The sequence below is a fragment of the Pelodiscus sinensis genome, chromosome 1 (assembly GCF_049634645.1).
Source record: "Pelodiscus sinensis isolate JC-2024 chromosome 1, ASM4963464v1, whole genome shotgun sequence".
Lineage (NCBI taxonomy): Eukaryota > Metazoa > Chordata > Testudines > Trionychidae > Pelodiscus > Pelodiscus sinensis.
In genome coordinates this window covers 120,366,217-120,393,167 of record NC_134711.1, presented here as the reverse complement: position 1 = coordinate 120,393,167, position 26,951 = coordinate 120,366,217, and the positions used below count along the sequence as shown (strand labels likewise).

The 26,951-nt window shown below is 44.9% G+C and overlaps 1 protein-coding gene across 2 annotated transcripts; it reads right to left on the bottom strand.

The window, feature by feature from the left end:
* Window positions 1-684: 684 nt before the first annotated feature.
* LOC102458775 (poly(U)-specific endoribonuclease-like) lies at window positions 685-25,323 on the bottom strand. Of its 2 annotated transcripts, none has more exons than XM_075899319.1 (7): window positions 25,145-25,323; window positions 13,386-13,485; window positions 10,906-11,017; window positions 9,306-9,427; window positions 9,106-9,218; window positions 8,402-8,555; window positions 685-939 (listed from the first exon to the last, which is right to left on the bottom strand). In XM_075899319.1, exons 1-7 carry the CDS (start codon window positions 25,153-25,155, stop codon window positions 826-828), a joined length of 726 nt encoding a protein of 241 aa, XP_075755434.1. In that variant the 5' UTR covers window positions 25,156-25,323; the 3' UTR covers window positions 685-825. The 2 variants fall into 2 exon arrangements, with proteins under 2 accessions (XP_075755434.1, XP_075755428.1); XM_075899313.1 differs by lacking the exon at window positions 685-939 and adding an exon at window positions 4,807-5,546.
* Window positions 25,324-26,951: the final 1,628 nt, after the last annotated feature.

Sequence of the window (26,951 nt, the reverse complement as noted above, 5' to 3'; positions counted from 1 at the left end):
AATAATTTTTGTTGCCCTTTTCTGAATTTTTTTCCAGTCTTTTTTGAGATGAGGCCGTAATCAAGATGTGGGCATACCATGGATTTAAACAGAGGCAATAAGATATTCTCGGTCTTATTCTCTATCCCTTTTTAAGTGACTCCCAACATTCTGTTTTCTTTTTTGACTGCTGCTGCACATTGAGTGGATAGTTTCAGAGAACTCTCGACAATGACTGCAATGTCTCTCTCGAGTGGTAACAGCTAATTTAGTCCCCATCATCATCTCTGTATTGTCATATGCCTCTTCTGGAAGACTTAACAGACTTTTTTCCTTTTTAGAGCTTCAGTTGTGCCTCCTTCAAACTTGTGGTTCCATCATCTGGCACCTCTGCCTCACATGTTTGTGACTCTCTTTCTGCTGGTATCAAAGCTGTAGCTGGACTGGCAGGTTTTTGTTCCTACTTCTAGCTTCCTTATTGACACTGTCCCAGCTGATCTCCCAGACTGGGCATCAGCATTAATGCTGTTTATGGAATTACTGACATTGCAGTACATTGCCAAACAAAAACAAATAAAAATAAGAAAGATACGACTGCTTTTTCTCAGAGCAAAGATGGATCGAACAGTGATACAAAGCTGAGGTAATGACACTGTGTAATTCATAGGCTTGTTTTTACAGCATGCTTTTTGTCTTGGCAGAGTGTACTGAACATAATGTAATGAAGAGATTTAGATTTTACCCGTGATGGTCCAGAAGGGAGAAGGAATGCAGGTTGAGCGACAGAAAAGGCAGGCACAGATCTTTCAGATCTGCAAATAGAATATATTTCTTGTGCTGGCATGCTCAGATTGAGACTGCAATTAGATGATTTCTGGTCCCTGCAGAGCTGGGTCTGTTTCTGAGAGAAGTCCTTCCATAGGAAGGAAACTGTAGTGCATATCTAGTAGAGAGAACCGCCTGTTTAGTAGAAAAACAAAACAGGAAAAAACGAATAAGAAGTATGCCAGGTTTTCAGAGAGTATGAATTCTGTGAAATGCAGGTGCATGCTGAGTAGAGCTGTATGAATTACTTTTTGTCTTTGGTTTTGTTTTGTTTTGTCAGTGGCTGAACAGAATCATTTTTAAATGTTTTTTTTTAAATCAGTGAATCAAAACTCAAAATTGTTTCTGGTCAAATGTAATTTCCCCCCCCCCCCTCCCCCCCAAAAAAACCAAAATATTTTGTTGTTTTTTTCCATTATTTTTGCCCTTCTTCTGCGGTGTGGGATCAAGGGCAGTTGTTAGGCTTATCTGTGTATATCTCATTTAATCATTTCCCTGCCACTGCAGGGGGCCTTGAACACTGATCCACTTCAAGCCCTGCTATTCTGTACTTGCTGTGCAGGCTAGTGCAGTCTTGTGTGGGCTGTAATACCTCGGTCTAATTTTTTGGTGTTGATGGTGAGCTGTGTTACACAGGTCAACCTAACAAGGACGCCATTTTGGGAGTGCAGGGGAATGGAAAGAAAAGCAAGCCACATCCCAGTACACATGGCTGCTGCCCTCTGCTCTCCCAAAACACTGCACTTGCAGCCTAGGTGAACTTGAGGACCCTTCTGCTCTTAAATACTATGACTAGATGACTCTATACATTTTGGGGGAGGAGGGGAAATCACAATAAAAGTCTAAATGAAACAATGAACCCAATGAAAAATCATTTGAAACGGCTGAAAAACCAGTTTATCTGTTTTACCATTTCTTATTCTGCTGGAACAAATAACTGAGCTGAACATAAACGGGCTACTTTTTAATCTTTGTATTTGAATAGAGGATACATTTCTCACTTGAGTTTCCGTTTGATATTGGAGAGAGAAGTTAATGTGCAAGAAGGACCTTTCAAACTCTTCTGTAAGACACTACATTATGCAAAAGAAGCTACAAGAGAACACAAGCATTTCTTCAAGATGTTTAAAATGTATCCATTACTAAAACACTCGTTAGCTGGTGTAAATTGCTATATGTACCTTTCAAATATATTTACAACTACCCATAAAAAGATACTTGAATCTAGAGTTGCCCTGAAACTGGTGACATATGATGTTATTTAAATCAAGAATGTCACAGAATGGCCAATGTAAAAGAGAACCAAGGCTTTAATTGAAACTTTCATAGAAACACCTGATGGTAGGTGTCATGGTTAACTGCCAAGTAGACCCAGGTATCTATTAATAAAGTTGTGGCCTGATTAAAACCATATTAAGTGTTTCCCTATCTTCCTTGCAGGGTAGCCAATTAATAGTTGGGGAACACTCCGGTGATGACATACAGGAGAAATCCTGCCCTCAATGAAACCAGTAAAGGTTTTGTACCTCAGCCCATTTCAATTTGGGGTGTGGAGCTCATGTGCAGACTGCCCAAGAGGTGAAACATTTTTAATACTATTTATTTAATTATGAAACATTAACAGATGTGTAAATCTCAGAAACAAAACAATCATTACAATATTGAGCACTGGTTTAAAGAGAGATTATACAGAACTATAGTCATGAGACCCTTTTGTTATATATTTCTTTATATAATTTGTCCCTTCTCAAACTATTTTCTTCCACTATTTGATCTGAGGAAGTGGGTCTGGCCCACGAAAGCTCATCACCTATTAAACCATCTTGTTAGTCTTTAAAGTGCTACATTGTCCTGCATTTTGCTTCAGCTACCCCAGACTAACACGGCTACATTTCTATCACTATCTTGATGTAGAATATTCTGAGCATGTTTTTTCCTTTAACAATTTTAGTTAGCCCTTTGACGTTCAAAGATGACTTGGAAAGGATGAGCATTTGAGAATATTTAGCTTATTGAAAATGTGTAATTGTGATGATTCTTGATGTCTCTTTGCTGGCATGAACACTTATATGCCCAATATCTCATTTCCAATTATGTTGTGTTTGCAACTGTGGAGATGAACTTGGTTTCTGTTTTGTAAGTCTCCTTACCTATTTCTTGTAGTAATTCCCCCCAACTTGTAAGTTCCTGGCCCTATTCTTCATTCTCCTTACTTTAAATCCATACATACAATACCAATACAGCATGTAAAGGTGTCCTCAAATTCCTTCCAAACCCAAACCTCCATGCTTTTCCCCGAACACTTGGCCTGCTTGTCGTTCAGGACAAAGGAGGTACTTTCTCCTCCCATGGGACCTTAACTCACCACCCTTAAAAACAGATTGCCATCCAGTCATTTGAATTGCATGGGGAGGATTTACACAGAACTCCTAAACATTCTTCCTGAATCTTCTCTCTTTTCTTCTGGCTCCTCCACCCCTGGCCTATTCCTCCTTATTGTCTTTTATCATCTCTATTTTTGCTAACATAGAATTATCATCACTGCAATTAAAGCAAACTCTTTTCTTTATAACATTAGCAGTTAGCAGCAACTATGTTCATTTCTTGTGACTGCAGATAAATCTCTTCTTGTTCATCCTTAGGCTACTCCTCCAGTATCTGGGTTCTCTTCTTCAGCTTCACTTCTGTCTTTGCTGGTACAGTCTCCAGACTTCCTATCTTCCTTTTCCTGAGTTTTGCTATCTGCCAAGAGGTTTTCAGCAATATATTTGTAGTTACTACCACAGGGGACTCCTCTTGCATAGTTGAGATGTGGATTACTATCCCAAGGGAGTGACTGAAATATATTTTTCCTTGTCTAAAAGTTTACTATACACTATTTTTGGAGAATCCATCGTCTGCCTCACTCTGCTCTGTTTTCTGGAGGAGTTTAGTAGATTTGGGGGTGGAGGGGTTGATGTAGGCAGATTGCTTACTTCACTGTCTCCTCAGAGCAGGTTTCATGCTAGTCTCCATTAATTTTTTTAAGTGGCCTGTCTGGTAAAAGAGGAATTGAATGTAGTGTGATAAACGCTGCACTAACTTGCATCCCAAGAATCCTTTCTATGTCCATAAGGATTGTACTGGTTGGGAAGGGGAGGGAAAATGTTATAAAAGTCTGGATAGCCATTGGCAGAAATCCGTGTCTCAGCCTATAACTGAGGATGCCAACACAAAGTACAGCCATGCAGTATTATTTTACATTGTCATAACTGAGCTTAATTTCAACACTAATGCCACAAGCTACACGTATTATGGGATATTCTGGTCTGTATTTTATATGGTTTGATCAGTTCTAGGTTTGCAGTAGTTAAGAAGTAACCTCTACAGGCAGTCCCCGGGTTACGTACAAGATAGGGACTGTAGGTTTGTTCTTAAGTTGAATCTGTATGTAAGTTGGAACTGGCGTCCAGATTCAGCCGCTGCTGAAACTGATCAGTTTCAACAGTGGCTGAATCTGGACGCCAGTTCTGACTTACATACAGATTCAACTTAAGAACCCCAGGCATCCCCAAGTCAGCTGCTGCTGAAACTGATCAGCGGCTGATTCCAGGAAGCCCGGGGCAGGGGCTTCCTGTAGTCAGCCACTGGTCAGTTTCAGCAGCGGCTGACTTGGGGACGCCTGGGGCAGAGCAGCTGGGGTGCTGCTCGGTTGGTCCAGTAGCGCCGCCGCTGGACCAACCCGGCAGCACCCAAGCTGCTCTGCCCCAGGCGTCCTGATTCAGCCGCTGCTGAAACTGACCAGCAGTGGCTGAATCAGGACGCCTGGGGCAGAGCAGCTGGGGTGCTGCCGGGTTGGTCCAGTAGTGCCCAGAGCGGCGCTACGGGACCAACCGGCAGTGCCCCAGCTGCTGTACCACAGGCGTCCGGAGCAAAGCCGCGGAGCACGGGGGCAGCGGGACAGCCCAGACGCGCCGTGGCTGTCCTGCTGCCTTCGGGCTCCGCGGCTTTGCTCTGCTTTGCTCCCCGTCCCCCTGGTCTGCAGACCAGGGGGACGGGGAGCAAAGCGGCGGAACATGCGGGCAGCGGGCAGCCCAGACGCGTCTGGGCTGTCCGCTGCCTGCGTGTTCCGCCGCTTTGCTTCCTCTCCCTGGTCTGCTGGAGACCAGGGAGAGGGCCCCGTTCGTAACTGCAGATCCGACGTAAGTCGGATCCGCGTAACTCGGGGACTGCCTGTATTTCCATTTTAATAGGGTCTAGTTTAAAAACCAGCTGTCTGGTCAGGAAGTTAAAGTACTGCTTTATGAAAGCACTTCAGTGCAATTTCTTTCATCCTTGGCTACAATGATAAAGAATTTTAAAGCCTGCACAGACACTTTAAAAGACACATCTTAGGTTAAACATCCTAATACACAACAAAAGTTAATTATTCCAAACATGCCACTTAAAATTCTGCAAGACAGTTGAACTCAAAGAAACTCATTTTAAATCGATCCTTTTCAATACAAATCTTCATTGTTGCTGCTAAGGAGGGCAGGATATGCTGTTCCAATGTGTGTACCATGCCGATACACAGTTATCTCTAGCTCATACTCCTCTATCCGCACCATCTCACGAGTGATCTTTTCCTGAGACTGAAGAAAAATGATTGTATAGAGGGCAAACTCAAACTCAGGGCTGACACCAATAAAGGTGCTTCCTATGGGCTTTACTAGACCTTTCCAGCTGAACTGCAGGCTCAGAACTTGATCATCTTCATCAGGCTGTAAGCAAAAATAAGACATGAAAACCCCCTGAATACGACCAGACATTTTCACATTTGGGTTATTCTGCAAATACAAACGTGGGAGACTACTTTTCCGTTAAAAACATTTCCGGAAAATCATGCCAGTCTAGACATAGCCATGTTGTAAAACTAGGAAAATATCAAGATGACTATGTGCCCTGTAAGACCTTTGTGTACCCCCAGCTATGCACTTACCCCTCACTGACAACCACTGTTTCATAGCATTTTTCCCTCACAGCTCTCAAAATACGCTGCCTGCATTTAAAGGGCACTGTTAACTTCAAGTTGATAGCTACGTGATTTTTTTTAACCTACTATTGTTACAAGTAAAACATAAGATGATTATTGAAAGAATATTTTTTCTGTATTTTTACTTTGTGCATTAGCCAGCAGTTTGTATAAGAATCATTTTCACTGTTTCCTCTGTTCAGTCTGTTTTCTCTACAGGCAGTCCCCGGGTTACGTACAAGACAGGGACTGTAGGTTTGTTCTTAAGTTGAATTTGTATGTAAGTCGGAACTGGTACATATTGTAGGGGAAACTCTAGCCAAACATTTTTTTTAGTTTTGGATAGCATAGGGAAAGGTTAACTCCCCTCTAATGTTTGTTTTGCTGTCTGTTCCCCTGTTCAGAAGATTTCACATCTATTTCTGTCCCTGTGACAAACTCAGGACTAAAGGAGTAACTCATCAAATACCAAACAGCTCTGCACCATGCTTTGAGCTAATAGCTTTATTTCCACACACCACCCAGGGTTCTAGGAGGAGGGTCCTTTTTTTGCTAACACAATGAGGCCAGCACTTTGTTTGTTTTGGTGGAGTCTTTGTTTGCCCAGGGAGCCCAGCATGTATAGGGGGAGGAGGGGCGGAGAGGCTGCTTTTGTCTGCTGTTCGGCAGCCTGTTGCTCAGGGGAGGGGGCAGCCTGTTGCTGGCAGGGGGGGAGGGGGGAGGCGTGCAGGATGCGAGGCCGTGGGGGGGGGCAGCGGTCGTGGGCAGGCACTTTTCCTCTGCCCGGCAGCTCTGCGGGATCCCTGTCCCTGTGGCCAGCTGCTGCAGGCAGAGGCCAGTTGGAGCCGGCCGAAGAGGAGGAGGTGGATTCTAGGACCCAGGTGAGCGAGCCCCGGGGACGCTGCTGCGCTCCGGGAGCCCGGCATGTATAGAGGGGAGGAGGGGCAGAGAGGCTGCTTTTGTCTGTTCGGCAGCCTGTTGCTCAGGGGAGGGGGCAGCCTGTTGCTCAGGGGAGGGGGCAGCCTGTTGCTCAGGGGAGGGGGCAGCCTGTTGCTGGCAGGGGGGGGGGCAGCGGGCGTGGGGAGGCACTTTTCCTCTGCCCGGCAGCTCTGTGGGACCCCAGTCGGAGCCGGCCCGAGGAGGAGGAGGATCCTAGGACCCAGGTGAGCGAGCCCCGGGAATGCTGCTGCGCATGTGCGGGAGTTGCCTCACCCCGTTCGTATCTAGGGATCCGACGTAAGTCGGATCCACATAAGTCGGGGACTGCCTGTATTTGTATAGGCATTTCACACAGCAATAAGACTGAAAAAACATCATGGAAACATAATAGTTAAAACACAAGAATTGGCAGGGATTCTCTAACACTTTTTTTAATTCACTTGAGTTTAAACTTACCAGAAACCCTTTAATTAAGCCTCACAACATTGTTATGAGTTAGGTATATTGGCATTATGTTACAGATGAGAAAACTGCAGAAAAGAATGTTTTAAGTGCCAGATCCAAAGCTCATTGATTTGTCCAATGACTTCAATGGGTATTGGATCAGACCCTAAGTACCAAGATCTCAGACCAAGAGAGAAACAAAAAACTGCAGTCCCATTTTTTAACCATGATACAACACATCATGTGAATTACAGAATTATGCTGCTTTTTTCGACATACTTGTTTGAACCCATTAATCTAACAGAGCTTATAAGTTCCCCAATTGAACCCTTTGAAACTTACTGCAGTGGGGCTTAGTAGAAAGGCAGCAAACATACAGGGTTCTGCCCCACGTTCTCTTAAAGACATGGTAATTTCCAAGAGATTTTTGCGGCTGAATACGCTTGGGCTACGTCTACATTCAAGGTTTGGCCGTTTTTGTGCAAAAACCTGCAGAGCATCCAGACCTCAAATGTGCTTTTGTGCAAGTAAATCAGCAGTAAAATGGCAGAACAGAGGGCTTTTGCCAGTGTAGGTGAACCTCCTTCTATGAGGCATAAATCCCTTTTGAGCTACAGCTATTGTGCAAAAAAGGCAAGTGTGGATGCTTCAGAGGGGTTTCTTGTGCAAGAAACTCGTGGGGAAAAAGCGCAGGTGCTTTGTTGGCCATTCTGCCAATGGCCATCAGAGCTTTCTTGTGCAAGGGCATCCATGCAGTGTGGATGCTCTCTTGCACAAAAGCACATCTCTTTTTCAATGCACTTTGAGGTATGGATGTGCTCTTGTGCAAGTTTTTGCACAAAAACTCTTGTGCAAAAGGCTTCTTGCGCAAGAGGCCTACAGTGTAGATGTAGCCTCAGTGTCTTCTAATATCAGGCCCTCTTTCTTGGGTTCAGCCTGTAAGGTCAGTGGAGACACTACCTACCAGAGGATTATTAATCCCCTCTATCCTCAAGAGATAACGGGGATAAAATGGCCTGAGAAAATTGTGCAATCTCAGTGGGGAATTAAAAATTAGGTGGGTATTGAGATTTGTACCAGGCAAAATCCATAGGGGGAAAAAAAATCTGTCTATCCCAACGCCATGGTTCCTTAGACTTATTACCAGAGAAATCTCAAGTAGATTTACTCACTTTATTTATAAACTATACACATACAAATGGACAATCCCACATCTCTTACCCTGCTTTTTTGACTCCTGGCTACATAGCCTTTGTAGTCAATTTGTTTATGCTTTTCCTGAAGGTAAAATTGTACCCAGTTATGCAACCCCAGAATCTCTTTTCCATGTTTTGTTTCTCCGACAAACACGTGTTCAAACCCACAGGAATCAGGCCTACAATAAAATCAGCATAAAAATAATTAGCTAAAAAGTTAAAATTGCTGGATGCAAAATGGCAGAAAATGAACAAAATGGGCATTTGCTGTGTGTCATCCATGTACATTTCCTGTTTTGAATGCTTTCTTTTTCTATTCTTTTTTTTGGTGTAAATAATAATTTAAAGATCTGGTCATGAAATCTAAGTTATTTGATTTTAAAGGAATAACTGATGGTAAAAAACAAACAAATGAGCCAGAATATTTGTCTTTTCCATTATAAACAAATTTATCTATAAATTGGTTTTGTCCCACAAATGAAATCTGTTTTCATAAAAAGGATTGTATACCTACTAATCATTCAGTTCTCAAAAAAATGAAAATATTTATTGATAAGCCAGGATGAGCTATTACAGAGCAGTGGGACATTAAAATTACATTTACCCATGTGATACCAATTAATACTTACTCATCTCCATTTTCTGTGGTAATGTCTGTGTGACATACAGATTTATTTCTTAATCCTATTAAATATACTTTTTACTAGGATCCATATTGACCATACATACCCCTTTCCTGTTTTCCTGGTGTACAGTTGAAACCAGATGTTATAGAGCTGAGACTTGAAATCATTAAGACTGGGTTTAGACCAATTTTTTGTAACTAAATATTGATGAGTAAGCTGGAGGATCAAAATAAGGGAATATGATTAGTTTAATTCACAGTTAACTGTGGCAAGTGAGCAAGAATGATGAGCAGCTGTACTCACTTTCATGACTTTTGTTTCTAAGATAGCATCAAGAAAACGATTGTTTTCTGCCATTTCTTGTGGGGTCACAACTTCTTCTACACCAGTTGATGTTTCATAGTTGTCCAATAGGGACACAAAAGCTGTAAAGAAAGAAACCATTAAACATGGCACCTATCAGTATTTAACAGTGTGTAGACTAAAATCGCCTTTGTGAATTGTTCTTTAGATGGCAACATAATCACAATAAATGATCAGTTCTGGATTTTTCTCTCATATAGCAGACACATAAATAATAGTGTTCTAGTGAAGTTCCACTAATCCCTATGTTATTGAATCTTTGCTCTGATCAAGGATTTTAGGCCCAGTAAGGCTTGCTGTTCAACCATACAAAGTTTGTCCATCATCAGAGTGAATGGAGTGGGTGCTAACCCTGACAAAATAAGACCTGTGTGAACACAGTATAAATAAGATCCTTGTTCCACAGTATAAATAGCAATTTTCTCCATGCAGAAAAGGAGACAGAACACACTGTATGAACCTGAATGGCAGCAAAATGAGATGTTACAATCAATTAATTAGTTAATGTTTCTAGAAGCCCCAAGGAATATGTAATAAATTGAAATGGCAATTTCTGAAACTGTCATTTAATAGGTATATGGCCAAATTCTGTTCTGAGTTACACAGCTCAGTATATATACACAGAGGCTACGTCTAGACTGGCATGATTTTCCGGAAATGCTTTTAACGGAAAAGTTTTCTGTTAAGCATTTTCGGAAAAGAGCGTCTAGATTGGCACGGACGCTTTTCCACAAAAGAACTTTTTGCGGAAAAGCGTCCGTGGCCAATCTAGACGCGCTTTTGCGCAAAAAAGCCCTGATCACCATTTTCACGATCGGGGATTTTTTGCGCAAAACAAATCTCAGCTGGCCCTCTTGCGCAAAAGTTTTGCGCAAAAGGGACTTTTGCCCGAACAGGAGCAGCATAGTATTTCTGCAAAAAGCACTCATTTCTTACAGTAGGAAGTCAGTGCTTTTGTGGAAATTCAAGCGGCCAGTGTAGACAGCTGGCAAGTTTTTCCAGAAAAGCGGCTGATTTTCTGGAAAAACTGGCCAGTCTAGACACAGCCAGAGAGATTACTTCCATGACTTTTAATGAAATTGCCATCAGAATACTGCTTAGAGATTTTTGTTTGAAATAAAGTTTGTAGTTGATACTCTATACCAAGGTAACAAACCATCTGAGCAACAAAAGTATTAAGTGTAAACAAGTTAAATTTTAAAGGCTACTGGGTTCTGTTGATTAAGTTTATTCTTGTAAATACATATAATTCTAGCCAATCGTACAAAAATGTTTACATTTATTTAGCTGCATATTTTCTCTGGAGATCAGTACACTTTCTAAAAAAGATTCCCCAGGTAAACTCCGATTACCTTTCGAATGACATACAGCATGATGATCTTTATCTCCTGATAATCCGACCATCCAAGCTAGACCTAATGCTACATTTTAAGTCTACATTTAAAAAAATACAGCTTCATCATCCCACATCCAATGAGAACAAAACAATGAGAAGAAAGGATGCACTGTTACTGAAGAACAACTCCACAGAAGACCTCACCTGCAAAAGTTTTTATGCTCTTCAGACGCTCTTCATTTATGTAGTGAAACAGAGGTTTAGCCGCACTGTCCCTTGCAATGCTGCTACCTTGCTGAACAAAGCCCGCTTTTCCCTATGAGAACCATAAGAACAAAACAATGAAGGATGTGAAATGTTTTTAAAGGAGGTAATTCCTCTCCTAGTAGTAATCAAAGCACATCAAGAAGTTAACTGCAATTAAAACTGTTTATTGTATTACAAAACAATAGAGATCATTATACTATAAATCGTGGCATCGAGAAGAGAAATATTAATTGCTGTCATTGTAAGAGTTTGAAAGCTAAGAATGATGGTTTATTGGGTATAGCTGTAACGAATTACCAAGAAAACCTCTGTGTTATATGAATTTATGAAGTAGATTTACCCCACGTTGCTTGGGTCCTTTGCTCAAATAAGTTTTGGTTTTTTTTTTCATTTAAATCATTGTCCTAGGGTGGAAGTGTGGATGAGGGGTTCAGGATGCAGTGGGGAGAGAGGACAACCCCAGCCTTCTCTCTCACCACAGCATCTTGAGGCTAAGTGCGAAGTGCCTCTCCATGGCTGCTGCAGCTGCCACAGGCACAGCCAGGGAGGAATGCATGTCCCCCAGCTGGGGGACAGACAGACGGACAAACTCTGAAATATGTAGTAATTAGCTGTCCCTTTCTCCACCCCTGTCCCCTGATGGCCCAATGGAGTTATAGCTGTCCTGGTACCCATATCTGGCCCTTTGCTGCCCCCAAGGGGTCATTCAACTGTCCCTCTCTTTCTGTGTTATAAAAACAATCACATCCTGTGGTCCTGAGTCAACTAAACTCAGACCTTGCTTTATGTCAGTGGTCCCCAACCTTTTCAGGTTGGCGGGCGCCAGGGGGCGTGGCCGTTTGCCTGCCGGGCGCCAGGGGGCGCCCCCCCCCCCAGCCACATGCCCGGGGGCGGGCCCCCCCCAGCTGCATGCCCGGGGGCGGGGCCCCCTCCATAGCCGCGCGCCCGGGGGAAGGCGCCCCCTGGCAAGCGCCGCGCGCCCGGTGCCCCCCCCCCCCCGTAAGCGCTGCGCGCCCGGAACCGGGGCACGCGCGGCGCCGGAGCCGGCAAGGGCACGCGCGGTGCTCCCGGGGCCGGGACCGGCCATGCGCCCGGGGCTGGCACCTGCCAGCCCAGATTGCTCCGCGGGCGCATGTAAAGAGCCCGGCGGGCGCCATGGCGCCCGCGGGCACCGGGTTGGGGACCACGGCTTTATGTTATGATAAGCGGAAGCTGCCTACCAAATTTGGTGGTCTTACCATTTAGGAGGAGTTCTTGAACAAATGTACTCACTGACAGATGTACGGACACACAGACAGAGGCACAGCTGCACAAACCTTCTCGAATATGTAGGAGATAAACAATCATGTGGAGCAATGTGGGCCTGATGTCGCACTCCTGGGACAAACAGAACTCCCATTGCTTTCAGGGAAATTGGTACCTCTGTTAGAACTGTGGAAACTGACACAGTGGGGGAGAGGCTCAAAGGTGTAAAGGGCAGCAAGGCACCCAAACCCCATTGATTTTAAATGCGAGCTGAGCGCTTCACTGCCCTTTGTGTGTGTGAAAGTCAGCCCTGTTTCTACAAGAGATTGAAGCTTTCTGTGTGGACGTTCTTCTCTTGAATTCAAATCCTGAGCCTAGCATCCAGGCCAAGTACCGAGTAGATACACTGAGGAGCTTGTGTGACACAGATCCAAATCTCCGGTGTAGAGGAAAGGAAGAAGCACCTAGCAACTGATCTTCCAGTCCCACTTCCTGTTGCCCATAGTCCAGCCGTATGCTACACCCCCATGTGCTGTTGTTTTCCATACTGAATAAGGGGTGCATAGACCCGCCAACAGGGAGGGGAAGCATTAGTAGCCCCAGGGCCCAGCAACTCAAAGGGGCCTGGAGCTCCTAGGTGTCACTGCTGCTCCTGTGGCAGTGGCCTTTAAATCGCTGCTGGAGTATCAGGCGGCACTGAGGGCCAGCTATCCCAAGCCTTGACCTGCTTGAGGCCCCGCCCCTTCTGAGGGCATGGAGCCATCCCCCTCTCCCCCACACACACACTTTGCCTGAGAGCCCACAAAAGCTGTCAGCTGACCTGGGAGTGCCTCCCATCTTTAGTTCCCTACTCCAGCACAAAGCAGAACTTCACTTCCCCTGCCAAAGAAGGGATCTAGGCTTAGCTCTGGGAGTGTAACATTCCACTAATCGTTTTAGTGTTAACATACAAATATTGGACAACAGAAATCAGCTAAATCAAGTTCTCTAGAAGAAAATAAAAAATATCTTGCACAAAATTTTAGAGACTTAAGCTTCATTTACAAAATACCCCCTAGTATTTTAATTGATACGTGCCAACTTGCCTTTCTTTTTGTCCAATGTCCTCCTCCCCATACACAACCCTCTGGGCTCTTACTCCCAAGATTTCATATATTTAGTAGCTCAATTACCTGTAAGTCTATTGTATAATCTTTCCCGGGCACAAAGCGGTTAACATCTGCATCCCACAGCTCATTGAAAAATTTAGAAAGTTCATGATTTAAGACCAGCCTGCAAAGAAATGCAGAGAAACATCAATGTTTTCTTTAAAAAAAAAAAGGACAGATCAATACTTCTCAATCAGAGCCAGACTCCACATTACTGGTGCCACTTCAGTAGCATTCTGTGCGCTTCAGGACTTTGAGGGAGTGTTCTCCGCTCATGAAACTCACAGTTCCACATGTAACCAAGGTATAATGTTAATAGTAGTACAGTTAGTTGAGACTATCCAAAGACTTTTTATCAAGAGATGGGAAATTTGTGTTTATTTTGTAAGTTTTTAAGAGGGGTTTTTTAATTTTTTAACTTCAATTATTTTTTATTGTCTTTGAATGGTAGACTTCAGTTTTAATCTATAATTAGTGAAATCTACTAATAACAAATTAAAATAAAGATGACAATCTTTCCATCACTTCAAAGGACATTTGTCTCATACAGAAATAGAATTACATCGCTATCAGCAAGGAGCATTCTTCAAGACGGTTTGTGAAGGTGACATTTTATTTCTCTTTCATATTTGTAATGAGCCTCCAAGCTGATAACTTGGTTCCTACTTTGCTTCCACCCCAGCAGAGGTGGAGAGAGCAGGGCAAGGTATGGTTATTCAGTTCATTATCCAGCCAGCAGAGAGCGCCATAATCCTCAAAATGCAAGGAAAGCAAGTAGAACGATGAGGTCAGAGGGGACTAGGCTCCATAATCATAGAACCATGAGTCTGGAAGGGACTTTGAGAGATCATCTAGTCCAGTGTTTCTCAACTTTTTTTTATAAAGTACCCCTTCCTTCAGTGTAACCCTGCCCCCTCCCTCTCTGCCCCTGCAGTCCATACACAGGACCCTATGACCCAAGTGTGGTGCTTTTAACCCAGGCTAGCTGACCAAGCTGCAGCCTCAAGCCTCAGTGAGGCTTTCATTTGGCCGGGATACCTGGTCATTTTTTACCAAGGATGCAGGCAAAACCACCCAAACACTTATAGTCCTCCAGTTCCCCACCCCTCACCCTATGTACCCAGGAGGACAGATAAGGTCTCCCACAATTCAGTAGACAAGAAACATAGAGCACCTCAAGTTATTGCAGCCAGAGCTATCCCTTGGGTACAGTGAATCAGGGTAGCTACCTCGAGCCTCACACATTGGGAGACCCCATGGGGAGGCAAGGCAAGAGGTAGGTGGGCGAGCAAGGTGAGGAGGAAAATGGGGAAGTGAGTGACAGGCAGGAGTTGAGTGAGGAGGCACAGGAAAAAATGGTGGGGGCTGAGCACTCATAGGCGGGCCTCCTACCTGAACATCGCCCCTCCCCCTGCCAACATGCTTCTTGCTCTCCAGTGGGTCCTGCTACTCAGCACCTCCCTCTCTCTCCCAGCACCTAGCACCTGTCACAGATCAGCTGTTTTGCAGCATCAGAAGGTGCTGGGGGAGCAGGGGAAGGAACGAGGGCACAGTGTGCTCGGGGGAGCGGACAGAACTGGGTGGAGAGGGGGCAGAAAGAGATGAGGCAAGGGCAAGGTGGGCAGGGAAGAAGCAGGGTAGGGGTAGGGCCTTGTTGGAAGGTGTGGAATGGGGGCAGGGACTGAGCAGAGCCAGGGGGAACACCGTCCCAGAAGATTAGAAACGTGGTGCCTATATCCCAGGCCCCAAACCCTCCTAAAGATGGCCCTGACTACAGCACAAAACACCCTGTGCCACCCTCTCCCCTCGGAGACTCACATGATTGAGTAGAGTTGCCAGATGGTTTAACAAAAAATACCAAATACCCCCCACCCCCCAAAAGTGGAAAAAATTCTGTTGAGGGGAGGAAAAATGTTGTTGAGCAAAGAAAAAAAAAGGACCCTGAGAGTTAAGCAAAAAATAAAATTAAATTAAATTAAAGCAGCATTAAAACAGCATGGCCCCTTTAAGTGTGTGCAGAGTCAGACTAGGGATAGAAAGAGGGAAGAGGCTGAGCACTAAGACCCAGGGAAGGCATTGCTTCCCCTTGCTTCAGGTCATTAGGCTTTGTTTTCTTGATTGAGCCAGAAGGTAAGCGGGAGGAGGGGTCCAGTTGCTGAGTGTGTCATAAGGTTGCCAGGTGTCTGGTGTTTTCGCCTCCTGGCAGGGAAAAAACCCCAGGAAATACAGGGCATTTTAGGTGTCTGGTATTTTCTGAATTTTTTTACTGGACAGGAGGCAAAAATACCAGACTGTCCTGGTCAATATCAGACACCTGGCAACCCTATGGTTGAGTGTAACACCAGGGAGGACACAGTAACTCAGCTATGGCTGTGCAGTGTGGCTGCTCACACTTAGGTTAGGCCCATTGGGGTGTCTAGACCAAAGTGCTAATCACCCAGTGAAGATACATCATTAGTGAACAAGTGGTGGTGACTCATTTCTGTCCATGCTGAAGTAAACTAACAGGCTACATCTACACTGGCATGAATTTCCGGAACTGCTTAAAACGGAATACTATTCCGTTTTCAGTTTTTCCGGAAAAGGAGCGTCTACATTGGCAGGCTGCTTTTCCGGAAAACCCCTTTTTCCGGAAAAGCATCTGTGGCCAATGTAGACATGCTTTTCCGGAAAAGACTACTGGGCTGTCTACACTGGCCCTTTTCCCGAACAGTGTTCCGGAATAAGGACTTATGCCCGAGCGGGAGCAGAATAGTTTTTCCGGAATAGTGGCTGATTTTGTACAGTAGAGCATCGTTGCTTTTCCGGAAATTCAAGGGCCAGTGTAGACAGCTTGCAGCTTATTCCGGAAAAGCGGCTGATTTTCCGGAATAAGTGGCCCAGTGTAGACACAGCCACAGAGTGCAGGTAATCTCAAAATACAGCCAGCAGGGCCTATCTAGTTCCTATTTCTTATTCTGCTGTGACTGTTCAAATAGGCTCAATTATAATCCCTTGGACTTTACAAGGTAAAACTTTGGATTAGCCATTTGAATTGGCAAGTCTAGCACCTTAGTTCCAAAAGAAACAAGAAGAACTTGTGCAAATTTATATTGGCACAAGAACCATGTATTGCTAAACAAGCCACTGATCACTGAAATGCCCTGTTGGCACACTGGAGAGCAATAAGAATCCTTGTGTGGCCTCAAAAGGCGTAACTAAGTCACACATCCTGGTTTTCTGAAACACATGACTCAAACTGTTGACAGTGAAACAAAAGAAAAACCAAACTACCGTAAATCTTATGCCTTCCCTCCATGACTGCTCCCTCCCTATCTATGCAGTCACGTTGCTCTGAACCTACACTTGTCAATTCTCTTCAGACTCCCTCATTGCCAAATACAAATTAAACCTGCCTTCGCCGTTTCCTCTAGAGCAGGGGTTGGAACCTCAGCCTGGGGGCTGGATCCGGCCCCCGTCTTGCCTGGATCCGGACCCTGAGGCTCAGGGCTCTCCCCCCCAGCAATGGGGAGCTCGCACTGGTGCTCCTGTCCCTCTTCCTCTGCCTTACAATGGGGCTGGAGCACACACAATCTACTAGGCTGGGCTTCCCCTAGGCTCTGGTGTGGGAGGGGCATGTGGAGAGTGACTTTCTCCTTCTCAGTCGGGGGCCATGTCAGGTTTTTTGTTTTGTTTTGTTTTCACTTGCATGTGGCCCCCAGCTGATTTTTCTGTGGGTCGGTGGCCCTGGAACCAAAAAGGGTTCCCTGCCCCTGCTCTAGGGATGTGAAAGTGTAGCCATGTATACAGTTAACCAAAGAGCCCAGGCTCATTAGTTAACCTTCACAGTTACACACAGGCTTCTGGTACACGCGGGGAGATGGTTTAAAAGCTGGCTCCCCATGTGTATCTGCTGCCCTGCATGTAAACATGTAACTGCTGAAATTTTCAGCCATTACAGTCACTTAATTAAATGCATTTTAACATCCCTTATTCCCACCCACCACAAATAACTGTTTAGTTTCTCCCGACTTAAAAAAAGTTCAGATGCTAAAAGGAAAAGGGCTGAGGAAGAAAAAGTTATGCAAAAAACTAACAACTGGATGGATGGGTCTTTGCTGGATGGCTTTTTTCTGGAAGATCGTGTTCTGTGGCCAATGAAGAAACACACTATACAGGGTACATTGATAAGTTTGCCAGGTGTCTGGCTGTTGACTGGAGCGTCTGGTCAAAAAGGGACTTTGGCAGCTCTGGTCAGCACCACTGACCAGGCTGTTAAAAGTGTAGTTGGCAGTGCTGGAAGGCTCCCTACACAGCTCCTGGATATAGCAATATCTCCCTCAGGTTCCTAGGTGAAGGGATGGCCAGGGGAACTCCATGAACTGCCCCAGCTCCATGTACTCCTATTGATCGGGAACTACAGCCGATGGGAGCTGCCAAGGTGGTACCTGCAGGTGGAGGTAGTGCATATCACACAGAGCTGTCTGGCCCTGCCTCTGCCTAGGAGCTGAGGGACATGTCACTGCATCAGGGGATCCCCTTGAGATAAATGCTGCCTATATCCCACTCCATGCAGCTGCTCCCACACTCCAACTCCCCGCATTAGCCCAGAGCCCCCTCCACACCCAAACTCCTTCCTGGAGCCCGCACCCCAAACTCCCTGCACTAGAGCCTCCTCCCATGCCCTGAAACCCTCATTTCTGTCCCTACCCCAGAATCTGCACCCTCAGCCCATAACCTGTATTTCTTCCACACTCCAACCTCCTACCTCAGCAAAGAGCCCCTTCCCATATGCTGAACCCCTCAGCTTCCCCCCAACCTAGAGCCCCCTCCTGTACCCCCAAAATCTTCGGCCACCCAAAAGCCTGCACCTCAACCCCATGCCAACACTTGAGCCCCCTCCCAAACCCTGAAACTCTCATTTCTGGTCCTCCCCTGTAGAATTCTTCCCGCTCCCCCCCCCCCGACAGAGCCCTCATCCCCTCCTGCATCCCAACTCCCCCTGCCACAGCTTGGTGACCATGAGCGAGTGAGGGTAGGAGATAGTGAGTGACAGAAGAAGGCGGGGATGGAATAAGAAAGGACCAGAGGCCTCAGAAAAGGGGTGGGGCAGTGGAACAAGGCAAGGGTGTTCAGTTTTGTGTGAGTAGAAAGTTGGCAACCCTATACATTAAACCTACAACAGTAGTAGGGTTGTCAGATGGTTTAACCAAAAATACCAAACAAAAATATCACCACCACCACCCCCAAAAAAAAAACACTGGGGAAAAAATTCTGTTGAGAGGGGAAAAAAAGGAGGAGACCAAAGTTGTTGAGCAAAAGAATAAAACAGCATTAAAACAGCATGGGCCCTTTAAGTGCATGCAGAGTCAGAATAGGGATAGGAAGAGGGGAGAGGTTGAGCACTAAGACTCAGGGAAGGCATTGCTTCCCCTTGCTTCAGGTCTTTAGGCTTTTTGCCTGCAGCCATCTTGTTTTCTTGGTCGAGCCAGAAGGCAGCTTCCCTACGGAACCAGGTAAGCAGGGGGGCCGGGGGTCAGGGGCTGGGAGGGGCTTAGAGGAGTGGGAGGCGGAGGAGGAGAGGAAGGGAGAGCGGGCTGGGACCAGTTGCTGAGTGTGTCATAGGGTTGCCAGGTGTCCAGTATTTTCACCGGGTAAAAAACCCAGAAAATACTAGACATTTTAGGTATCTGGTACTTTCTGAATTTTTTTACCCGACAGGAGGCAAAAATACCAGACTGTCCAAGTCAATATTGGACACCGGGCAACCCTAAACAATAGCCTTGTAGTGCTGAATGCTAACAGATGACAGCCACACTATTCCCCTTTTTTTTTTTCCAAACCTTTTGCTTTTTGTGTACACATTATTGGGTCGGATTACAATTTCATGTTTATTAAACTGCTGGCCTTCAGATACAATATGCATTCAAAAGACATACACCAATGGAGAACTGTCAAATGGGCTTAGAGAAAACAGAGCTTTAGAGGCAGGAGCTGAGCAAAAGAAAATGTTCCTTCAAACAATATGTATGTTTGAAAAAAAATAAAAATGAGTAGTCCTGTAGCACCTTAGAGACTAACAAAAATATATTTTTTGTTAGTCTTTAAGGTGCAAAAGGACCTCTCTTTGTTTGTAACTTAAAAAAAACTTAAAAGACTAACATGGTTACTCCTCTGATATATTTTAAAGTATGCAATGTTGTAGTTGTGCTGGTACTAGGATCTTAGAGAGACCAGGTGGGAGGAGTCATGTCTTTTATATGACCAATGTCTGTTGGAGAAAGAGGCAAGCTTTTAAGCTGTGTTAATCAAAAGCATCTCTCTCTTATAAGTTCCTCTGGCAAAAGATATTGCCTCACCCATCTTATCTCTCTAATTAATGCAGAGATGAAAGAGGAGCCTAATTCTGCAGCTATTAACTCAGACAAAACAGCTGTTAAAGCGACGAGGAGTCCTGTGGCACCTTATAGACTAACTGAAGTGTAGGAGCATAAGCTTTCGTGGGCAAAGACCCACTTCGTCAGATGCATGTAGTGGAAATTTCCAGAGGCAGGAATAAATATGCAGGCCAGGATCAGGCTGGAGATGACCACCTGGCCTGCATATTTATTCCTGCCTCTGGAAATTTCCACTACATGCATCTGACGAAGTGGGTCTTTGCCCACGAAAGCTTATGCTCCTACACTTCAGTTAGTCTATAAGGTGCCACAGGACTCCTCGTCGCTTTTGCAGATTCAGACTAACACGGCTACCCCTCTGATACAAAACAGCTGTTGTCATTAGGAGGCGTGTTATTGGACTATGGACTACAGAACAAGCCCAGCCATTGGTAATCTTTTGAAATGAGACCTAGGCTACATTAGCCAATTCACAGTTCCTTGAGGCTCTGCAGTACTCAGGTGGGAGAGAAGGAACAGGTGGTCATCCACATTCTGTGTAGATGCTATTGCTTACTGCTCATTTGGCTAAATGAGGATGTTTATTCAAGGCAGGATGTTGTAAAATTTTTGCACTTATTGGAGACAATGAAACATAATCAAAGTTGAATATCTTATGCTACCAAATGTGAGAAACAAAAGAGCCAGACACCATTCAATGTCTTGATGTTATCAAGTCAAACATCTAACAGCAATGGGCCAATTTCTGCCTTTGGGTACATTTTTGCAGCATCCTTTTGACTTCAATAGGAGCCTCTTGCTTGTATGTGAGGAAATGAAGTATAAGCAAAAATGGATGAAAGTGGAAGAGAGCAGCATATGTCCTTTGGTGCACACACACTATTTATTTGTGGATGTTTGCAATTCTATTTGGAGCTCTTAAATTAGTTTTAGAACAAACTTTTTAGAAAAAATTCAATAGCCAAGTAATATTACTCCACAATAAATGGTGTAGAAATCAGATGCTGATTACAAAACCCACGGAAAATGTGCTGTGTAAGTGCATGAGAGGAAACAAAACCACCTGAGGAAATGACAGTGTCTTGTGCACAAACTGCTATTAACACAAAGATTTTGGTTATGAGGAGGGTGTGGAACTAAGGGTCTCCTTGCAATAACTGTCCTGCGGGTTCACCTCTTATCATGAATTCCTTCTATCATTACCCCTGCCACACAATCCAGGTCTCTTCGATAGCCATAGTTCACTTAGCCCTGGAGGCCTTGGATAGAATACACAGCAAATCCCATGAAATGAATCTCTTTCATTATTTGAAGAAGCTTGTCATTGACTGAGATGAGGGACTGCCTACTGCTGCTGGTCATCGGGGCTAAAAGCTCACTCAAACATGCACTGAAATCAAGGGGAATAAGGGCTAAATCCATCACTAGCCTTAAGCAGGTAGAAGAAGGTCAAATCCACTCCTGGTGCTCACTTAGGGCATGTCTACACTAGGAAATTATTTCGAAAATAACTAAATTCGAAATAACTATTTTGATATAAGCTTATTCCTCAAGAAAAGCAGGAGTACAGATTTCAAAATAACCAGCGTGTTACTTCGAAATAGCAGGCTTGGTAGTGTGGATGCTGCACTTATTTCGAAATAAGGGTAACTCTCTATTGTAGACCAGAACTTAAGATTTTACATCTGGATAAGCTTGGCTCGAGAACTGGAAACTGAATCCAGGCCTCCTTTATTTTTTTCATAAATTGTTCAACATGTCAGTGAGCACAAGACCCCTGACAGATTTCAGAGGTATATAACCATAGTTGTTTTGCATATGCACTGTGTTCCTGGGCAGATTCCTTTACATCAGACCACACCTGAAGCATAGATTAACTCTTTTCTTATCAAAATGCCAATTCAGTTGCATGTCAGGGAGCATATTGGAAGCGATGGGTTGCCATGCTCCCATCATGTTACAGCAGCCGGTCTGTTTCCGGACCGCACCCAGGGAACAGCTGTACACGCTCGTGCTCCACGCTTTGCATTTCCCCACCCTTGTGTCCCGCCCCGATACAAAGTGGCGGCACTATCTCAGACCTATAGAGGGTGGGGAACCCCGATGGGCCAGCGTTTATTCGACCTTAATTCCGCGGCCCGTTGGGGATATCAGCTGGCGGCTCCTTCATGGGGCCGTGAGCACGGGCGTGTACTTGGCGCAGTTCACCCCAATCCCAGACACCTGCCCCTTTTGCGGCGTGAGGGAGAACCTGGCCCACGCCTACCTCGAATGCGCCAGGTTGCAGCCCCTATTCCGGCTCCTCCAGAACCTCTTATTGAGGTTCTGGCTGCACTTTTCCCCTCACCTTTTTATTTACGCACACCCAATCCGTGGCCCCACAAAGTCGCGAGACCTCCTCGTCAACCTCCTCCTGGCCTTAGCGAAAGTTGCCATCTACAATAGCAGGAGGAGGAGGTTAGACGAGGGGGTTCTCTGCGACTGTGGGGCCTATTTCCGCTCTTCCCTCGTGTCACGAATATGGGCAGAGTTCCTCTGGGTGGCGTCCACTGGCTCCATCGACAACTTTGAGGAGCAGTGGGCACTGTCCGGGGTTCTCTGCTCGGTGTCCCCATCCGGCTCCCTTATTTTGAACCTCTAGCCCGCACTTCTTGATCCTTTAGTCATTATTTGTCCCAAGCAATCAGTTGGACATGGGTCCAGTGTCCCTCCCATAAGGTTGGGGAGGGGCTTTTAGAAGGTGGGTGGGCGAAGCCCGCCCACCATCCCATGATTTCAAATAGGCCCATCATGTTACAGGTTGAACCTCTCTAGTCTGGCACTCTCTTGTCTGGCAACACCTGTGGTCTGGCATGATTTTAGTTAGCCACATACTCACTTATCATGGATGTGATCAGATTTCCCATGGTCCTATAAAGTTTGTTTACAGCCACCAGTCCTGGCTCTCAGTGTTCTGGGCTGCTATTTAGCTCTAGTTTACCCCTAAATGTCTTCTAATAGCAGTAGAAGTGTTGGTAATGCTGCTAGACAATATTGACCTCCTGTGGTTCAGTAAATTCTCTGGTTTGGTCAGATTCCAAGGGTGCCAGATTAGAGAGGTTCAACCTGTACAATAATTTATTGTCACAGAACTGGCTACCTCCTATGTTCATGTATTCATGGCTGTTTTTGAAGCTTCTCCCTCTTCTGGCCTTTTCTTCTTTCTCACTGCTACAGGGATGGGCAACCAAGACTACTGAGTGGGCCACATGAGTGGCTCTCCTTTGTCTCAGTGAGCTGCAGTGGTGGGCAAGTCCAGGGTCCACTGCAGTTTCACCTACAGACCCTCTCTGCCCCCTTCCCCCACACCTCTCACATGCTGAGGCACTGGCGCCCCACACTTTCTATTCCTCCCCCACTTCCGCAGAACTTTCAGAGCACCATCAATCTGCTGATTTGTGCCCCATCCCCACTCCTTCCTCTCCCTCCCAGAACATGAACAGCTGATTTCCAGCATTCAAGCTCTGGGAGGGATGGGGAGGAGTGGGAATGGAGAGCTAATCAGTGGATTTGTGGTGCTCCGAAAGTGCTAGGAGGGAAGGTAAGGGGTAGGAAGTGCAGGGCTCCGGTGGCTTGTAGGTTGCTCACCAATGCTCATTCCGGGCCTCACCCCGGAGCTTGTACCCTGAGATGGAACCCTCACCAAGCCCCACAAGTCAATCACCTTGCCCCAGCCTGGAGCCCCAAATCCTTCATCCCTGGTCCCATCCCGGAGCCCTCGCCCCCATCTGGAGTAGGGATGTTAAAATCCATTTTGTTAATTGTGTAACCCCTGAAAAATTCAGCATTTACCTGGTTACATGCGGACAGGCAGTGGCTGCCTGGGAGAGGGTGCGCCAGGCAAACAGCAAAAACAAACCCTGCCAAGGCAGAGCTGTTGCTTAACAAGTTACACTGGCATTGTGTACAAAGTGTAAAAAGTGTCACAAAAATACTTGCGCCATCTGAGGTGTGACAACCTCAAGCAGAGGCTCTGAAGCCCCAGGACATAATACATCTTAAGAGGCAGTCAGTGTTTAGCGGAGGTGAAAGTAAGAGGCTCTGCCTGGGTGCTCAGCTCCAGCAAGAACTGGCGGAGCTGTAGCAAAAGCCAGCAGGGAAGCTGTTTAAAGAGCTGGCAGGGTTGCAATAGGACAGTACCAGTAAGAAATTTAAATTCCTTTTACTCCTGGTGTTTCTTTCCTTGAAAGAAATGATAGTACTTCCCTCTCTCATTTTCAATATGGTAGTGTCTGTGGCTGCAACCTGAAAGTAGGCTTGTATGTTCTTGATTCTTTCCCTATTATTCGTCCTTTCATATTGCTGATGAAATCACCTTAATTGCTAGCATTGTGTTTCCATATAAAAAAAAAGATGTAAAAAATTTCTGCATGATCAGACAGGCCATGTTTTGCATGGGATTAAAAGTGATTTTTGCAAAAGTGATGCTGGTTTCAGTCATTTCAAAGCTATGTTTCAGTTTCAGTGCAAAAAAAGCTATCCTGCTGCTGTAAGAAACAAGAGTGCTGGTGGCATGTAGCTTCTTGACTGAAACTTTACTATGGTCTAACATTTGTACACTTAAAATAAAACTCTAATCTTAGCATTGCTGCTAATTTAAAAGAAGACATTTGCATGATATGCCATTTGTTTCTGTGTTCAATTCAACTGTATAGTCCCCCCTCCTCACCCCCCCCCCCCCACCTTTTTTTCATCTTGTCCAAATAGTTTCTGAACAGGAAATAAGTACTGCTGTAACCAACAGAAACAACCAGCCTGAAAGCTAGTTCTAATGAATTCAACAAAATATAATTTTATCTTCAGAGAGACCTTTAGCAGCAGTGCAATGTCAAAATCCTCTAATCTTCTCGTTGTTTATACTTTACAAACATTTGCACAGGTTGTTAAGCAACCCTTGTATTTATAGACTAAACATGCATTTAAAGTTTTACTTAAAATTTTATGAAATGGTTCGTAAAATAAACAAACTAGTGATTTGGTTGTCCTCTTATTCCAGTGTAGGTACAACTCTATTAGCTTCAGTGGAGTTATGCCTGATTTACAATCTCTCTGATACATCTGAGAGAAGAATCAGATCCAGTAAATGGAACTGTATCTCTAGAGTGGAGATTAAGCTTCAAGATAATAACTATTAATGCAATAAATACTCTAGTAAAACCCTATAATTCAGGAAAAACTCAAGAGGTCTTCATGAAAGACTAGAAAGAGAGGCAAGTTACTACAATAAAACAGAAACAATAAGCAGAATGTTAAGGCAATGCTGCACTCCAGTTAATGCCCCCTTTAAATATAAGCGCCCTGGAGAAGCATAACTCACTATTTGGCATTTAAAAAGAGGAATGTTGGGCCAGAGTGGTTCTCTCTTACCCACGAGCCATGCTGAAAGGATGTATTTCTCTTGGTAAATATACTGGATCCCAGCTGAAGCTCAAAATTCTGTCTGCCACTCAGTGAAGAGTCACTTTCTCCCAACTTGGTTTCTCAGAACTGTTTGTATGATAGAGGGGACAAGAAAGCAACCAAGATGTACACATGTGGCTATAGGAGGGGAGTGTGCAAAGAGGGGTGGGGCAAAACTTAACAATAATAACCTTGCCTCTAGCAGCAACCTGCTAGTAGCTGCAGTAACTTGTTTGTTTTTATAAGTGCTGAGCAGACAAAGGGTGTGTCTAGACTACATGCCTCCTTCGACGGAGGCATGTAGATTAGCCAGATCGGAAGAGGGAAATGAAGCCGCGATTAAAATAATCGCGGCTTCATTTAAATTTAAATGGCTGCCCCGATCTGCCGATCAGCTGTTTGTCGGCAGATCGGGGGAGTCTGGACGCGATGCCCCGACAAAGAAGCCTGTCTTCATCGACACAGGTAAGCCTCGTGAAACCAGGTTTACCTGTGTCGATGAAGAAAGGCTTCTTTGTCGGGGCATCGCGTCCAGACTCCCCCGATCTGCCGACAAACAGCTGATCGGCAGATCGGGGCAGCCATTTAAATTTAAATGAAGCCGCGATTATTTTAATCGCGGCTTCATTTCCCTCTTCCGATCTGGCTAATCTACATGCCTCCGTCGAAGGAGGCATGTAGTCTAGACACACCCAAAGAGACTTAGATCTACTTCCTCATTTTTAACTTGTAGATTTACAAAGCACATAGGACACAGAGCTCTGTAGGAGATACCAGAATTGAATTCTTTGCCCACTACTTTCCAGGATAGTGTATGAATTTTACAACCAGAAACAATCACTTCAAACTGAAAAGTATAGTATTGGTTTCACTGAGGGCAGGGGTGGGTCCTGAGTGTCATTCTCATGCTTTTGTTTTATTGCATTATAAATCAACAAAGAAAAAGTTAATGAAGACACAGTGTACAGGGAAAAAACACCTTCATGCCTTTTCACCCACAACTGTCATGATAGCTGACATTTGGCAAGTACTAAGAAGGGCTATAAAATCCTGTATTTTACAAATGCAAAACTTTGCATTTATCAGATAATGTACTCTTAAATCTTTGCTTATAATCAGTGAATTCATCAAGCTTAAATTAAAAGTTTTAAAGCTACTTTCTTTTAATTCCCTCTTTAAAAAAAAATTACATATCAAAATTTCACTTTATTTTTGTGACTTACAGCTATGGAAGCCAAAAAAATGTTTCCAGTATTACGACCTCAAACTTGCAAATGGGTCTGCACACAAGAATTCCTGCCCCACCAGGAAACCCCATTAAATCATATAGGACAGCGTTTTTTAAAATGTGTTCCGCGGCCCACCAGTGTGCCAGGAGGCAGTTGGAGGTGTGCCGCGGAGAAAACAGAAAAAATTCTGCTCCCCTGCCCCCTGCACAGCCCGTAGATAGCTCCCGCTGCCCCCTCTTCCCCCAGCCCGCAGGACCGCCCCTGTCCCAGGGGGCCTCTGCTGTGCAGCCGCCTCCTCCACGTGTACAGGCAGCAGCTTTTACAGCATTTGTACTTTCAGTGTCTAATTTACATCCATCTGCCAACAGAGGGGTGTAGTGTAGTTTAGACGTAGCCTTAGAGTGCTGAAATTCCCAGACACCATAAAGCAGATGCTTTAATGAGTGCTGAAGCCTGGCCTGGCCCCTAGAGGGCACCCTGGCATTAGATTTACCAGCACTTGATCAGCCTGGACAGTTTTCTGTATGGATTTGCCAGTTGCCAGA